This window comes from Choloepus didactylus, chromosome 5 (genome assembly GCF_015220235.1).
Source record: "Choloepus didactylus isolate mChoDid1 chromosome 5, mChoDid1.pri, whole genome shotgun sequence".
NCBI classification, from domain to species: domain Eukaryota; kingdom Metazoa; phylum Chordata; class Mammalia; order Pilosa; family Megalonychidae; genus Choloepus; species Choloepus didactylus.
In genome coordinates this window covers 119,057,468-119,073,778 of record NC_051311.1, presented here as the reverse complement: position 1 = coordinate 119,073,778, position 16,311 = coordinate 119,057,468, and the positions used below count along the sequence as shown (strand labels likewise).

At 39.7% G+C, this 16,311-nt stretch overlaps 1 protein-coding gene across 1 annotated transcript; it reads right to left on the bottom strand.

The window, feature by feature from the left end:
- Nucleotides 1-14,059: 14,059 nt before the first annotated feature.
- LOC119535114 (uncharacterized protein C9orf152-like) lies at nucleotides 14,060-14,973 on the bottom strand. The gene is given in 1 exon segment (XM_037837611.1): nucleotides 14,060-14,973. A coding segment is annotated over 1 exon segment (720 nt). The 5' UTR covers nucleotides 14,908-14,973; the 3' UTR covers nucleotides 14,060-14,187.
- Between the last annotated feature and the right edge of the window lie 1,338 nt (nucleotides 14,974-16,311).

The window sequence follows — 16,311 nt, the reverse complement described above, 5'->3', positions numbered from 1 at the left end:
TTGCAGGAACAAGTTTAATAAGGGCAAGCCCCAAGATCAATGGCTTGGCCTTCTAAACTGGCAGTCCCCAAGGCTTGTGAGAACATCAGCAATTCCCTAGGTGGGGATGTTTAATGTTTCCATATTTTTCCCCAGTCCCTCAAGGGGATTTTGCAAATACCTTTTTATTCTCTGCCCAAATTATTCTGGGATATATCAGAGCTTCACAGTAACCTGTAGAAACTAACCAGAGTTTCACTCTCTATTCAAGGTTTCATGCACTTATGGTGTTTGAAAAAACTGACCATACAAGTTAAATTATATAGAGTGCTACAGAAAATGAAGATTTTGCACCAAATAAACATCTCTTCCTTTGGTCTACACAAAAATTGAAATTTTAAAACACTGAGAATATCATCCTTTACCCTTTAGTCTGATTTACCTTAATCCTAATCAAGTCCATTTCATTCATATCTCTAATTGAAGTCTGATCTCTTTTTCAGCCTCTTTAAAGTTTGCTGTATGGAGTAATGCTGACATTTACAGCTGCCTAACTCTGGCTCTGAGACTCAGGTGGCACACAGATACCTGAAGTTCCAGGAACCAACCAGGTTATACATAAGAGTTCAGGATATACCACCGTTCGCCATTCTGTTCATCAGTTGATGTACCCTTAGGCCACCTCCATCCATTGTGAATCATGAATACTGCCATCATAACCCCCACTGTGCAAATGCCCATTTGTGTCCCTGTTCTCAGTTCTTCCAAGTATACACCCAATAACAGGGTTGCAGGACCATATGGCAACCCCATACTTAGCTTCCTGTGGAACCACCACACTGCCCTCCAGATGGGCTGCACCATTCTACTTCCCCACCAACAGTGATTAGGTACATCCCTCTCTTCACATTTTCTCCAGCACTTATCTCCCTCTATTTATTTTTTAAAGTTTTATTCACACACCTTACATTTCCCCCTAAGTAAATAATCAATGGTTCCTGGTATAATCACAGTTATGCATTCACCACCACAATCTATATGAGAACATTTCCATTTCTTCCACAAAGAAAGAGGGAGAGGAGAAAAAAGAAATGAAAACAAAAATGATGACTATAAAAAAAAGGAAAAAAATAAAATCAGAATAAAATAAAATACAATAAAAAGATCAGACAACACCACCTATGCTAAGAATCCCATACCCCTCCCTTATATACCCCTCTTATAGACATTTAGCTTTGGTATATTTTCTTTGTTACAATTATGGAAGCATATTATAATGTTCCTGTTAACTATTGACTCTAATTTGCATTGATTGTATTTTTCTCCAATGCCATCCTATTTTCAACACCTTGCAAAGTTGAATTCATTTGTTCTCCCTCATGCAAAAACATTCATATATTTGTACATTTTTTAAAATTTAATTTTTATTGAGATTGTTCACATACCATACAATTATCCAAAGATCCAAAGTGTACAATCAATTGCCCATGATACCATATACAGCTGTGCATCTATCACCACAATTAATTTTTTTTTTCAATTTTTAGAACACTTTCAGTACTCCAGAAAAGAAAGACAAAGAAAAGGAAACTCAAATCCTCCCATATCCCTAACCACCCTCACTCCATTATTGATTCATAATTTTGGTATAGTACATTTGTTACTCTTGATGAAAGAATGTTAAAATACTACTAACTATAGTACATAGTTTGTAATAGGTATATATTTTTTCCTATATGTGTCTCTATTGTTAACTTCTAGTTATAGTGTCATACATTTGTTCTAGTTCATGAGAGAGATTTCTAATATTTGTACAGTTAATCATGGTCATTGTGCACCACAAGATTCACTGTTTTATATATTCCCATCTTTTAACCTCCAATTTTCCTTCTGGTGACATACGTGACTCTGAGCTTCCACCATATTCACACATCATTCATCACTGTTAGTTATTCTCACAACGTGCTACCATCATATCTGTCCATTTCCAAACATTTAAGTTCACCCTAGTTGAACATTCTGCTCATAATGAGCAACCGGTCCCCATTCTTTAGCCTCATTCTATATCCTGGTAACATATTTCATGTCTACGAGTTTACGTATTATAATTAGTTCATATCAGTGAGACCCTGCAATATTTGTCCTTATGTGTCTGTCTTATTTCACTCAATATGGTTCCCTCAAGGTTTCTTCATCAACCCATGTTTTTTTTTTTAGGACGGTTTTGTTCACACACCATACATCCCATGCTGGTAAACAACTGATTGTTCCCTGTATAGTCACGTATTTATGTATGCACCACCATCACCTCTATCTATATAAGGACATCACCATTTCTTCCACAAAGAATGAGGACGAGTCAAAGAAGGTAGAGAGACAAAAGAAAAAGAAAAAAGAAAGAGAACAAAACAAAACAAAATAAAACATGACAGCTAGGAAGAAACAAAAGGAAAGATAGCATGAAGCTAAAGTAGAATAAAGAGTCAGACAACATCAACAATGCCAGGAGTCCCGTACCCTTCCCCTGTATCCCTTCTGCCCCTCTATGCATTTAGCTTTGATATATTGCCTTTTTATATTAAAGGAAGCATAATACAATGTTTCTGTTAATCATAGTGCCTAGTTTGCGTTGATTGTATTTCCTCCCCAATCCCACCCTATTTTTAATACCTTGCAATGTTGACATTCATTTGTTCTCCCTCATGTAAAAACATTTGTACCTTTTATCACAATCATTGAGCACCCTAGGTTTCACTGAGTTATACAGTCCCAGTCTTTATCTTTCCTCTTTCCTTCTGGTGTCCCACATGCTCCTAGCCTTCCTCTATCAACCATACTCACAGTCTTCTTTGCTCAGTGTACTTACATTGCTGTGCTACTATCTCCAAAAATTGTGTTCCAAACCTGTCACTCCTGTCTTTTCCTTTCTGTCTTCAGTGCTGTCTTTAGCATTTCCTGTAGAGCAGGTATCTTGTTCACAAACTCTGTCATTGTCTATCAGAGAATATTTTAAGCTCTCCCTCATATTTGAAGGACAGTTTTGCCAGATGTAAGATTCTTGGTTGGTGGTTTTTCTCTTTCAGTATCTTAAATATATCACCCCACTTCCTTCTTGCCTCCACGGTTTCTATTGAGAAATCTGCATATAGTGTTATCAAGCTTCTTTGTGTGTGATGGATCACTTTTCTCTTGCTGCTTTCAGGATTCTTTCTTTATCTTTGACATTGATAATCTAATTATTAAGTGTCTTGGCATAGGCCTATTCAGATCTATTCTGTTTGGGGTATGCTGTGCTTCTTGGATCTGTAATGTTGTGTCTTTCATAACAGATGGGAAATTTTCATTGACTATTTCCTCTATTATTGCTTCTGCCCCTTTTCCCTTCTCTTCTCCTTCTGGGACACCAATGACATGTACAATTCTGCATTTCATGTTGTCATTTAGTTCCCAGAGATGTTGCTCATATTTTTCCATTCTTTTTTCTATCTGTTTTTTTGAGTGTAGTCTTTCAGGTGTCTTGTTCTCCAGTTCTGGAGTGTTTTCTTCTGCATCATGAGATCTGCTCTTGTATGTCTCCATTGTGTCTTTCATCTCTTGGGTTGTGCCTTTCATTTCCATAGATTCTCTGAGTTGTTCTTTTGAACTTTTAATTTCTACCTTATGTACACCCAGTGTTTTCATCTCTTTTGCCATATCTTCCCTAAACTTTTTGAATTGAAGTAGTATTAGTTGTTTAAATTCCTGTATCTCAGTTGATGTGTAAGTTTGTTTCTTTGCACTATAACTTTGTTTTTCTTAGTGTAAGCTGTAGTTTTCTGTTGTCTAGGCATCTGGTTTCCTTGCTTACCCCAGTCAGGTTTTCCCAGACCAGAACGGGCTCAGGTGTCAGAAGGAGGCAATAGTACCACATCTCCCTGAGGGTGTGTCTTAGAAGGTTGATGCACTCTGTGAGGCCTCAAGCCATTGTGCTTTTCTGCCCAGCAGGTGCCCTTGTCAGCCTGTAGCTCCAGACTGGTGTAAGGAGGTGTGGCCCTTGGCTGTTTTCCCCAAGGTTCTGGGGTCTGGTTCTGAATGGAAGGCGGGTAGTAGAGCTGGGCCTACCTCTTTCCTCTTAGGGAACTGTTGTAGTTTGCTACTGCTGCCAGAATGCAAAACACCAGAAATGGATTGACTTTTAATCAAATTGGTTACACAGTTACAGTCTCAAGGCCATAAAGCATCCAAGGTAACCCATCAACAATCAGGTACCTTCACTGAGGGATGGCCAATGGTGTCCTAAAAACCTCTGTTAGCTGGGAAGGCACATGGCTGGAGTCTGCTCTAAGTTCTGGTTTCAAAATGGCTTTCTCCCAGGATGTTCCTCTGTAGGCCGCAGCTCCTCCTCAAAATGTCACTCTTAGTTGCTCTTGGGGCATTTGTTCTCCTTTAACATCTCCAGAGCAAGAGTCTGCTTTCAGTGGCCATCTTCAAACTGTCTCTCTTCTGTAGCTCCTCTCAACTCCTGTGCATTATTCAAAGTGTCCCTCTTGGCTGTAGCAAGCTCGCTCCTTCTCTCTGGGCTTATGTAGTGCTCTGGTAAACTAATCAAGGCCCACGCTGAATGGGTGGGGCCACACCTTCATGGAAATTATCCAGAGTTATCACCCACAGTTGGGTGGGGCACATCTCCATGGAAACACTCAAAGAATTACAATCTAATCAACACTGATACATCTGCCCACATGAGATTACATCAAAGATAATGGCATTTTGGGGGACATAATACATTAAAACCAGCACAGGAAGATACCCCCCCTAGGGAGTGGTCATTAGCATGTGAATAGTCTCTCTGCCTGTGCTATCTCCACCCTTGTCTGGGTCAGAGCACGGGGAACAGAAAATGGCTGAGACTTTCTCCACTGAGCCAAAAAAGGGACAGAGATCCCCCCTTCAGGGCCAGTTCATGATCACCCTCTCTTTCACCCATTGGCCAGAGACAGCACCCAGTCCTCTGGGCTCCCCCACCCTCTCAGAGCAGTCTTCTGGCTCTCCAAGGTCAGTCATCACCAAAAGCCTCTGCCTGCTTCTTGCAGATTCATAGCTTGTATTGAGCAGTCCATGTTTGTCAATTGAAACCCCAGTTTGAGCTCCGCTGAGCTATATTTGCTTGCTCAGAGAGTGCTGCTCTCCAGCACCTTGAGGCTTTGTGGTTCAGGCCATGGGGGAAGGGGGCTCCCAGCTTGGATCTGCAGTTTTTACTTACAGATTTTATGCTGTGATCTCAGGCATTCCTCCCAATTCAAGTTGGTATATGATGAGTGGACGGTCCCTTTGGTCTCCCCACAGTTATTCTGGATAACTAGTTGTTCCTGGTTGTTTATTAGTTGTCCAGGGGGACTAACTAGCTTCCACTTCTCTCTATGCTGCCATCTTAGAGCCTCTCCTATATTTGTACATTTAATCACAATCGTTGACCACTCTCAGTTACACTAAGTTATTCAGTCCCACTATTTATGTTCTATTTTTCCTTCTGGTGTCCTACATATCCCTAACCTTCCTCTTTCAACCATACTCACAGTCATCCTTGTTCAGTGTACCTAAAATATTGTGCTACCATCACACAATATTGTGGTATCCATTTCTGATCTATGCAATCAGTCCTCTTGAACATTCTGTACTCCTTCACCATCAAATGCCTGATCTCTACCCTCTTCTGTCTCCTGGTATCTTCACTTCCTTCACTTCCACACTCTTCTCCAAACATCTCTCTTGTGTCTTTTCCTATCTGTCAATAGCACTCCCTTTAGTATTTCTTGTAGAGGAGGTCTCCTGTTCACGAACTCTCTCAGTGTCTGTTTATCTGTAAATATTTTAAACTCTCCCTCATTTTTGAAGGACAGTTTTGCCAGATATAGGATTCTTGGTTGACAGTTTTTCACTTTTAGTATCTTGAATATTTCATAACCACTGCCTTCTTGCCCACATGGTTTCTGCTGAGAGATCTGCACTTAGTCTTGCTGAGCTTCCCTTGTATGTGATAGATTGCTTTTCTCTTCTGCTTTCAGAATTTTCTTTGTCTTTGACATTTGAAAATCTGATCAGTAAGTGTCTTGGAATAGGGCTATTTGAATCAATTCCATTTGAGATATGCTGTACTTCTTGGATATGTAATTTTATGTCTTTCATAAGAGTTGGGAAATTTTCATTGATTATTTCCTGTATTATTGTTTCTGCCCCTTTTCCCTTCTCTTCTCCTTCTGGGACACCTATAACATGTATAGTCATGCACTTCGTGTTGTCATTCCATCATCTTTGGCTTTAATAGTTTCTTTTAAAAAGTCAACTGTAAATTTTATTGTCACTTCATTTGAGGAAATTTATGCTTGCATTTTCCAATGCTTTTAACATTTTCTCTTTACTTTCATTTTTTATCAGTTTTACTTTGACATGCTAGATGTGGTTTTATTTATACTGCTTGGCATTTTTAGGGCTGTTCTCATTTGTGGCTTGATGTCTTTCATCAGTTTTGGGAAAATTCTAAGCCATTATTTCTTCAGATATTACCTCTGCCTAATTGACTTTCTGTTCTCACTATGGGACACAAATACAGCTGTGTGATACTTTTGACCTTGTTACCTATATCTCGTGTTTTTTTCCCTATGTTTTCCATTTTGTTTCCCATTGTGCTTTCTTCTGTATATCTTTTTTCAGACTGTAATTTTACTAATTCTCTCTTCATCTGTGACTGATCAATGATAAATCCAACCACTGAATTTGTAACTTCATTTAGGGTGTATTTCAATTCCAGTGTATATTAGTTTCCCAAAATTGCTGAAAAATTGCCACAATCTTAGTGGCTTAAAACAACAGAAATTTATCTTTCACAGTTCTGGAGGCTAGAAGTCCAAAGTCAGGCACAGTGTGACCACTCCAGAGATTGTAGCTGTTAACCCATTGCTTGCTTCTTCTAACTTCTATAGGCATTCTTTGACTTCTGACCACATCTTTCCAATTTCTGCCTCCCCGGTTACCTTACCTCCTCTTCTGTCTGTATCTTGTCCTCTTCAGTCCACCTCAAATCTCTCTCTTTATTCTCTTACAAAGACACTTGTCATTGGATTTAGGACCCATCTGGATAATCCAGGATTATTTCCATTTAAAGATCCTTAACTTAATTACATTTACAAAGACCCATTTTCAAAATTAGGTGACATTCATAGGTTCCTGGGTTCAGGATGTGGATATATCATTTTGGGGACCACCATTCAACCTACTGCATTGGGTTTATATTTGCTTTGCCTTTTGTTTCAAATTCTCTGCCTAAATCTCCAAACTTGCCATTTAATTTCTTAACCATATTAATAGCAGTTGTTTTAAAGCCATGTCTGATTACTCTAATTTCAGACATCTTTTAGCCTGTTTTTATTGTTTTTTTCTCTCTTTTATAAAAATTAATTTATTTCTTTTTGTATACCTAATTGCCAAATATCATGCAAAAAAGTAGAACTAATTTTGGATTTTGGCTGATGTTATCTTTCTCCTGAGCAGTATAATTTTTGTTTCTGGCAGTCAGTTAGCCTAAGGGCAGATACTTAAATTCAGTCTCAAGATGAATGAATTCTAAGCTTGGCTTCATTACTTGTGAGGAATAGCTTATGTCTTGTTCACCTTTGCTTCTAGAGTATAGATCTTTGAAGTTCTAGACAGAAGCCTGGAATGCTAACCAGGTCTCTCCTCCTTACATATCCTGAACTCCAGTTTTTACCAAGCTGCGTTAGACTGCCAAAGCTCTGTTTTGTTTCCCTACATCTCACCCTACACTCTGTGTTCCACTTCTCAACCTCTCAGTCTTAATTTACATATTTGCAAATGTAAAGGGAAAAGCAAAGATATAATGTTTTTCTAACTTTTCTGAGCTGCTCTTCTCTCTAGGTTTCTGTCTTCCCTGACTCAGTAGTTCCCTGGTTCCTTCAAGCAGATGTTAAAAAATACATTGTTTTGGTTTTACACTGTGATATGGTTATTCTGAAAAAAACTTGGAGGCCAATTCTACTTGGAAATCAGAAATACATTAATTTTGCTTTTTACTAATGCTTTTATTTGAATACTTTTTCATTTCATCCTCGGAAATACATACGTTTCTTACATTGGAGCTTTGTTTCCCTGTATCTTCTATTTTCTTTTGTATTACTTTAATTTCTTTGATTTTCCTCTGGATTCTGAGAGTTTCTAATGTCTGTTCTCTGCTTCACTAAGCTGATTTCATGGAGACCGATTCTGTTTTTTTGCTGACACTAGTTGAGAATGGTACTCTGTTTTTCTAATTTTAATTTTCTTTAGTCATATTATCCTATTTATATCATTGTCATTACATTCTTGTGGCATCATTTTATTTCAAATGTTTAGCCATGCCACCTGTCAATTCTTGCGATTACCTACAGTCTCTTAAATATTTCTTTATGGTTTTGCAGCTTACCAGATTTAGAAATATATTATTTCTGTGAATTTTGACAAAGAGGTCCAATTTCCCTTGTTTTAAAATACTATTTCATGAAACTAAGATGGCAGCTAGCTGAGACAGGGCAAAAAAAAAACACCTCCATGAAAAACACTAGTTAAAAACCAGAAAGTGACCTAGAATACCAGTTACAGTGATGCGCCAGCTGGACGAGGGCTCCTAACTACAGAGAGCCTGTATACTTGGTGAAACCGGGAGTTGGCATTCTGAAATGAATGAGTAAGCTGGCTGGAAGACCCGCAGCCACGTATTGGGCTGGGGAAGCCAGGGTTCAGCATATGGAGACCAGCTGGCTCTTTAAAAAAAAAAAAAATAAGGAGCAGCTCCAGCAGCAATTGTGGGAACCACGCAGTAAAACACAGCAAGAGGGGGCTGGGATGGCCTCTTGGTGTCTGGCCGGGAAGATAGTCCGCAGCAGATACCCTTGGGTTCGGGGGAATGGAGGGGAGAGCCAGAAGCAGAAAGAAACCCCGCGACTCGCAGCTGGCCCCCCAGAGGGCTGGATAAACTCCTGCCCAGGGCCATGCCCACAGCCCAGAGCCCTGCCAGTTGTCCCGGAGCTGGGAAGGAGGAACTGTGCGAGGAGGAGGGGGCTGAGACACCCCATTTGGCCATTTTTGCTTCGGGCGGGGAGTGCGCCGCCGCACAGCCCAGTGGCCTGGGGCTTCCCTTGTGGGACGGCGTGCACTGGTGATGTAGCCCGGCATTCCCTCGGCTGAGATCCTGGAGGAGCGTGGCTGGGAGGGGGGATCCGCTCAGAGAACCCTGGGACACTACGCCAAGTCCGGTGGTTTATGGATCAGTGAGAGAGAGGGTCTGGGGCTGAACTGAAAAGAAGGCTTAGACTCTTGCAGTGGCCTTGAATCTCCGGGATCCTGGGGGATTTGAGCATTAGAACTGCCCTTCCTCCCTGGCCACCTGTAACATGCCCCACATTCAGGGCGGACAGCTCCAGCAACACACCCAAACTGAGTTCTCCAACTGAACACACAAGAATCATTTCCCCACACAACGCGGAAACAAGGTTGAGAACTGACTTGAGGGATATAGGTGACTCACAGACGCCATCTGCTGGTTAGTTAGAGAAAATGTATGTCACCAAACTGTGTACCTGAAAAATTAGATCGATATCCCTTTTTCTTTACAACTTGAAAGAACCCTATCAAGCAAAACAAATGCCAAGAGACCAAAAACAACAGAAAATCTTAACACATATGATAAAACCAGAAGATATGGAGAATCCAAGTCCAAACACACAAATCAAAATATCGGAAGATGCACTATACCTCACAAAATTAATCAAAGAACTACAATCGAGGAACAAAAACATGGCAAAGGATTTAAAGGACATCAAGAAGACTATGGCCCAGGATATAAGTGACATAAAGAAGACCCTACAAGAGCATAAAGAAGACATTGCAAGAGTAAATAAAAAAATAGAATATCTTACGGAAATAAGAGAAACTGTTGGCCAAATTAAAAAGATGCTGGATATTCACAATACAAGACTAGAGGAAGCTGAACAACATCTCAGTGTCCTAGAAGCCCACAGAACAGAAAATGAAAGAACAAAAGAAAGAATAGAGAAAAAAATAAAAAAAATCGAAATGGATCTCAGGGATACGATAGATAAAATAAAACATCCAAATGTAAGACTCATTGGTGTCCCAGAAGGGGAAGAGAAGGATAAAGGTCTAGAAAGAGTATTCAAAGAAATTGTTGGGGAAAACTTCCCAAACCTTCTACACAATATAAATACACAAAGCATAAATGCCCAGCGAACTCCAAATAGAATAAATCCAAATAAACCCACTCCAAGACATAGTCTCATCAGACTGTCAAATACTGAAGAGAAGGAGCAAGTTCTGAAAGCAGCAAGAGAAAAGCAATTCACCACATACAAAGGAAACAATGTAAGACTAAGTAGTGACTACTCAGTGGCCACCATGGAGGTGAGAAGGCAGTGGCGTGACATATTTAAAATTCTGAGAGAGAAAAATTTCCAACCAAGAATACTTTATCCAGCAAAACTCTCCTTCAAATTTGAGGGAGAGCTTAAATTTTTCACAGACAAACAAATGCTGAGAGACTTTGCCAATGAAAGACCTGCCCTACTTCAGATTCTGAGGGGAGCCCTGCTGGCGGAGAGACAGGGAAAAGAGAAAGAGGTATAGAGAATTTTAACAGACATATATAGTACCTTACATCCCAAATCACCAGGACACTCACTTTTCTCTAGTGATCACAGATCTTTCTCCAGAAGGGACCAAAAGCTAGGACATAAAACAAGCCTCAAGAAATTAAAAAAAAAAAAAAATTGAATATACTCAAAGCACATTCTCCAACCACAATGGAATACAAATAGAAGTCAATAATTTTTGAACTGTAATTCCACTAGTTACTTCCTACATGATATAAAATACACAAACTCTAAGGACAAATCAGTGGTTTTGAACTCAATGTAAAATATGTAATTTTAGACAACTATATAAAGGTGGGGGAATGAAGGAGTATAGGAACATAGCTTATGTGTCCTATTGAAGTGAAGGTGGTATCAAAGAAAAACAAGATTGATACGGATTTAAGAGATTAATTTTAAGTCCCACAGTAAACACAAAGAAATTATCAGAGAATATAACCATAGAGATGAAAAGTAGAGTTTGGGTTAAGAGAAATGAGGGAGGGGAGTTAAGAAATGAGTGTAGGGTTGCTGTTTGAGGTGAAGGGAAATTTCTAGTAATGGATGGTGTGAAAGAGCTTTACAACATTCTAAACGTGATTAATCCCACTAATGAAAGGCTAGGGAGGGGTTGGAATGGGAAGATTTAAGCTGTATATATGTTTCCACAACTGAAAAAAAAAAAGACAGTCCAACTAGATGACAATTGAATGCTAAGGATGAACTTGGATGGGACTGGAGGATAGAGGACAGGTGGCTCAAAGGGACACAGTTGAGACATAAGGAAAAGGAAATATAGAATGTAAGCTTTGTATCATTGTTGAATCTCTTGTACTTCTTGGTTGCGTTTAATGGGATTGCATAAAAGAATGTTCTTATTCATGGGAAGTGTATACGTGAATTATAGTGTATGCTCAAGGATGTGTGCAGCTAACTCTCATATGTTCAGAAGACAGAGCAATAGATGATGGATGATAGATGGGGGGGAGGGAAAGAAATAGCGATGTGACAGCAAGTTAAAGTTGGTGGATTGAGCTATCGGGGGAGGGGTGTCAGGGTATGATGGAATTCTGTGTATGGGGCTAGTATTGTTTTTGCAACTGTTCATATAACTTTGAATTTATTTCAAAATAAAAAAATAAAAAAATGCTATTTCATAAACTTTGCATTTACTTTTCTCAATTCTTGACATAATTATTAAACATAAAATATTTATCGATAGATAATAAATGGTTTTATAGCTCAGATTTTGCTTTTTGTGAACATGGATACTTGCTAAATAAATCTTCAGTTATATAGATTGAGGTCAAATTTGGTATCAACAACTCTTACTCCAGTTCCTGCTGTTGGTCGTAAATTCACCTATGGTCTATTGGACATTCGTTAGGCTCTGCGACACCTTTGAGGTGTACACTTTTCTACCTCAAGTGTCTATTTCTTTCACATCTTGATCCAGGAGATTATATGAAAAATTTTGATACCTATAATTCACTGCTTCCAGAGATTTTCTTTTCACCTTTCCAAATACTGTGCTTTATTTGAGGCTACTATATTTTCTAAATAAAATGTTTATTTGAGGGTTCTCTATTCCCAGTGAACTATCACCGTTTTTTCCCTGAATATTCTATTCTGAGAACAGCATCCTCTAAGTGCAAATTTTGAATGTCTGTGTTTCTTTCCCTAGCACTGCTCAGTATTTCTTTGTTCTTGTTAACTCAGATTCTTACTCATATTTTTCTATCAGCAAGACCACATACAAACTTGTACCTTGTAAATTTTAACTTGGTTGACCATACATCCCAGTTTTCCTCGGACTGACTTGTTTATGCTTGAGGTCCCAGCATAACAATTATGTTGCCCCCTTTCACTCAACAGTGGCCAGGTATAGATGATCAATTTTTTTATCACATCAATTTTTATCTCCTTAACAAACTGTACTCTTAAGAAATGGCTTTATTTACACATTGTTGTACAGCACTACCTAATATATTGCTTCTTTACATTTTATGTAACAACAAAAAAGTAGTATGTGCTGGGATCATTTTAAGATAGCTTGGCTAAAAGAATGAGAATCATAATATTTTAACATTTTTAATGTTTGTCTTTTCTTCTTTTTTTTTTTTTTTTTTTTTTCAGAAAATTTCCTTGTTTCTCATTAGTTTATAAAATTAACAACTGAATCTTATTAATTATTCACAAAAAGAAGCACAATGAATCCCAAAATTGGAATGAATTTATAGGTGGCCCAAGGAGAAGATGTGTATATATTTTGACAGGTAATGTCATGTTCAGATAACAACTCTGGATGTGGATAGGCCCAACTGGATCACAATGGGGAAAAAAGGAAGATATAGGAGAAACTTTAAGGAAGAGAATCTGACATGAGATAAAGGCATCTTAAGTATCTTGAAATATCATTACAAAAGTTAAACATTAACCAGAAGAGACATATTTTCTTCCCCATCACCCAAATAACACCTACTTCATTTAAACTTAGGTATATATATATATATATATATATATATATATATATATATATATATATATAATTTGATCCCAGGAAGGATGTGAATGATCAATATTTGGCTGGAAAGAGAGTAGTTGGTGGGGAACACAAATATTCCAGGCAGGAGCATTTCTTTTTCTTCTTTTGCCCAGGACCCCATCACTGTATATTTTAAATGATTGGCAATTTTTAAAAAGAACTTAATCTGGAAAGAAAGAGAGAGAGAGGGATAAAGAGAAAGAGAAAGAACAAAGTAAGGAAAAGGAAGGAGAGGGGAGGCTAGAAGGGGAGAGAGGGGGAGTAAGTAAATCGGTGATGATGTTAGATGTGCAGTCTCAGCAGTTGCTGACAGATGTCAACCCTTCCTAAATACCCTCTGAATACATAAAATGGTAGGTGGCATTGTTCCAGTCCTCTTTAGCCAGGGTCACCATGCTTTGAGAGGCTAAAGTTGAAACCGTTTGGTCACCACTGATGAATATAGTGACTTCTAAGTGAGATGGTGCCCAGGCATACCAACCAGAAAAAGGCAATTCTCAGAGCTCATCTTCTCCAGAATATGTGAGAAGTCATCAGAATAGATTGAAAGGAAGATTGCCCATGCCCATTGACCATTGGCTAAGGTCCCTGACTTATGTTTCAAAATTCTGTAGTTCCAGAGACTGAGCAGATGTCCTACTGGACCTCCCCAGTGAATGGGCATCCAGGGAACCAGACCTCCCTGAGGAATGGGCACCCTGGGCTCCATCACAATGTCTTCTTATATAAGCAGAATGGGGCTGCATTGATCCAACGGTACTTTCATCTTGAACCATGAGCAATCTGGCTTAAGCAATCACTTCATTGTCCTTCATTGAAAGACAAGACCATCTGCTTACTACGAAATCCATTTCCCACAATTCCTGCAATTGGGTTAGGCCAGTTCTTGCTCCTAGCTAGAGGCCCTGGTTGTGCCTCTGCTTCTCTGGTTCTTTGATGAAGCCACAGATGGCCTCAATGCTGAGCCATTTGGCTGAATAGAAAGCTTCAGGTTGTGCCATATAAGCCCAGGTTCCGGGCAGCTTGGGAGATCCTGGGAGTTTTCCTTTGGGGAAATGGATAATGTGCTGGTTTGCCAGACCTATGTGGGTTCTTTGTGGAAGGAGGGCACTGGATACCAATGTTTAAGCCGGATTTCACTGCCTTTGCTTGGGTGTTATCAACCTAACATTGGCACTGAGTTCCCTCTGGGACTTTGGTCCCTTGTTGAGTCCTCTGATTGTCTTCAAACAAACCTGAGCCTCCTCCCTGAAGGAGCCTTTGGTCAGACCCCATAAGCTTGCCCTTATGCTTTACTTGATGGCTGGTTTCCTGGTGGAAGGTTTGGGCCAAGAGGTGCATCTCTAGGTGTGTATGCCATGGAGACACAGGGGCCTGGAGACAGCTTCTGTCTGCCTCCTCTGGCATCTCCACTGCCTCTGGATCCAGCTCCTTCAGGGACAGTGAGCTCCTTCTCTCCTTGTTAATCCAAACAGCACTGACCATGGGTTCAGCAGGAGCAAGCATGTTTCCCCCTGTCGGGAGCATCACGAGGTGGGCCCGCGCCCTCTGCTGCCGCCTCAGGTCCTCGTACTGGGCGCGCAGGAGCTGGATGCTGAGCGGGGGCCCTTTCCCCGGGGCCCGGGTCCCCGAGCTCTCGGCCATGAAGAGAGACCCCGGCCGGCAGAAGTCGGGCAGGGCAGCGCAGGGGCAGGGCAGGCCCTTCATCCGGATCGGATCCGGGAGAAAGGCAAACACGGCGGGGCGGGGCGGGGAGAGGCGGCCGGGCCAGTGGGGAGGGACAGGGCAGGGGCTGGGGGGTGAAGGGGAGGGAGACAGGCAGGGAGGGGAGAAGTGTAAGAGAAAAGGAGGTGAGTGGGGGAAGAAGGAAAGTGGGGCAGAAGGAGGAGAGGTAAGGGGAGGAGAAAGACGCGGGAGGGGAGGAGGGGAGGTGGGGAAAGAAAGTGGGAAAAAGATACAGAGGGAAAGGAGAAAGGCTGGAGGGGGGAGGTAATGTGAGAAGGAAAAGGTGGAGGTCTGTCTTTTCTTCTTATAAATCTATATGTCATAGGGCAGAAAACTTATTTTAGAATGACCTGAAACAAACAAATCATGGAGAAAGCAGAATAAGAGCTGAGTTTGTGAAATGTTCAGTCCAATTTACACGAAGAATAGAGTTAGAGAAACATCAGATAAACCTTCAAACTGCATAAGATTTATCTAACCTAAGAAAGTAGACATTTAAATGTTGTCCATAACTAATAACAATAAATTATTCTTAAAAAAATCTCAGGGAAAATAGCTGTTTTCTGTCATTATTATAGATTATTATTATCTTTTCCTTAGAAAATGTTAATAAGCAAATCAGAAATGGCATTCTTTTCTTGTTCTGTGCTATCAAGTAAACTTAGAATTATTAAAAGCAATTATAAGAAATAGATTTCTCTTTTTGAAAAGCCAAAGACATAAATAAGTTCTTTTAAGTTGGATTAACAAATGAACGGGGGTTTAATGATTTAATTTTTAAATATGAATGATTTAACAGAGACTTGCAAATCCAAATAAGTATTATTCTCTTATGATGCTTTTAAAAGCTTTGGATGCATATTTCAGATGAGTAGATGTACTATTAAAACTTACTCATATGCCAATTCCAGCAGCAGTATAAAAAATATGATTGATGAAATAACACATCTTGCAAGAAACCTGCCAGCCTTTTTGTCCACTGAAGTGTACATCTTGAAATATGAATACATTTGAGCAATGGGTATTCAAGTTATTATAAACTAAAACTTTGTGTTAATCTTGAGCCAGTGTTCAACCCATCTTCATCATTTTAAATAGAAGTCATTATATTCAATATGTATAAATGTGCGATTTATTTTAAATGACACGTACCATTCCATTTATAGGTTTGATTAAGTAGGGAGAAATTAGCTACTCTCAACTTTCTAATGGGAAAGTTCTCAGAATTGATTCTAGTCAAAGGGATATAAAGAGGAGACTTAAGGATGTGCTTTGGTGTTCTCAGTGGGCAACAATGCTGATAAGCATTCAGGAGAAACCCTCAGAGATTTTTACTTTCCTGCCTTTATTCAGGGCCATATTTCAAGGGCCTGTAGCATAAATCCT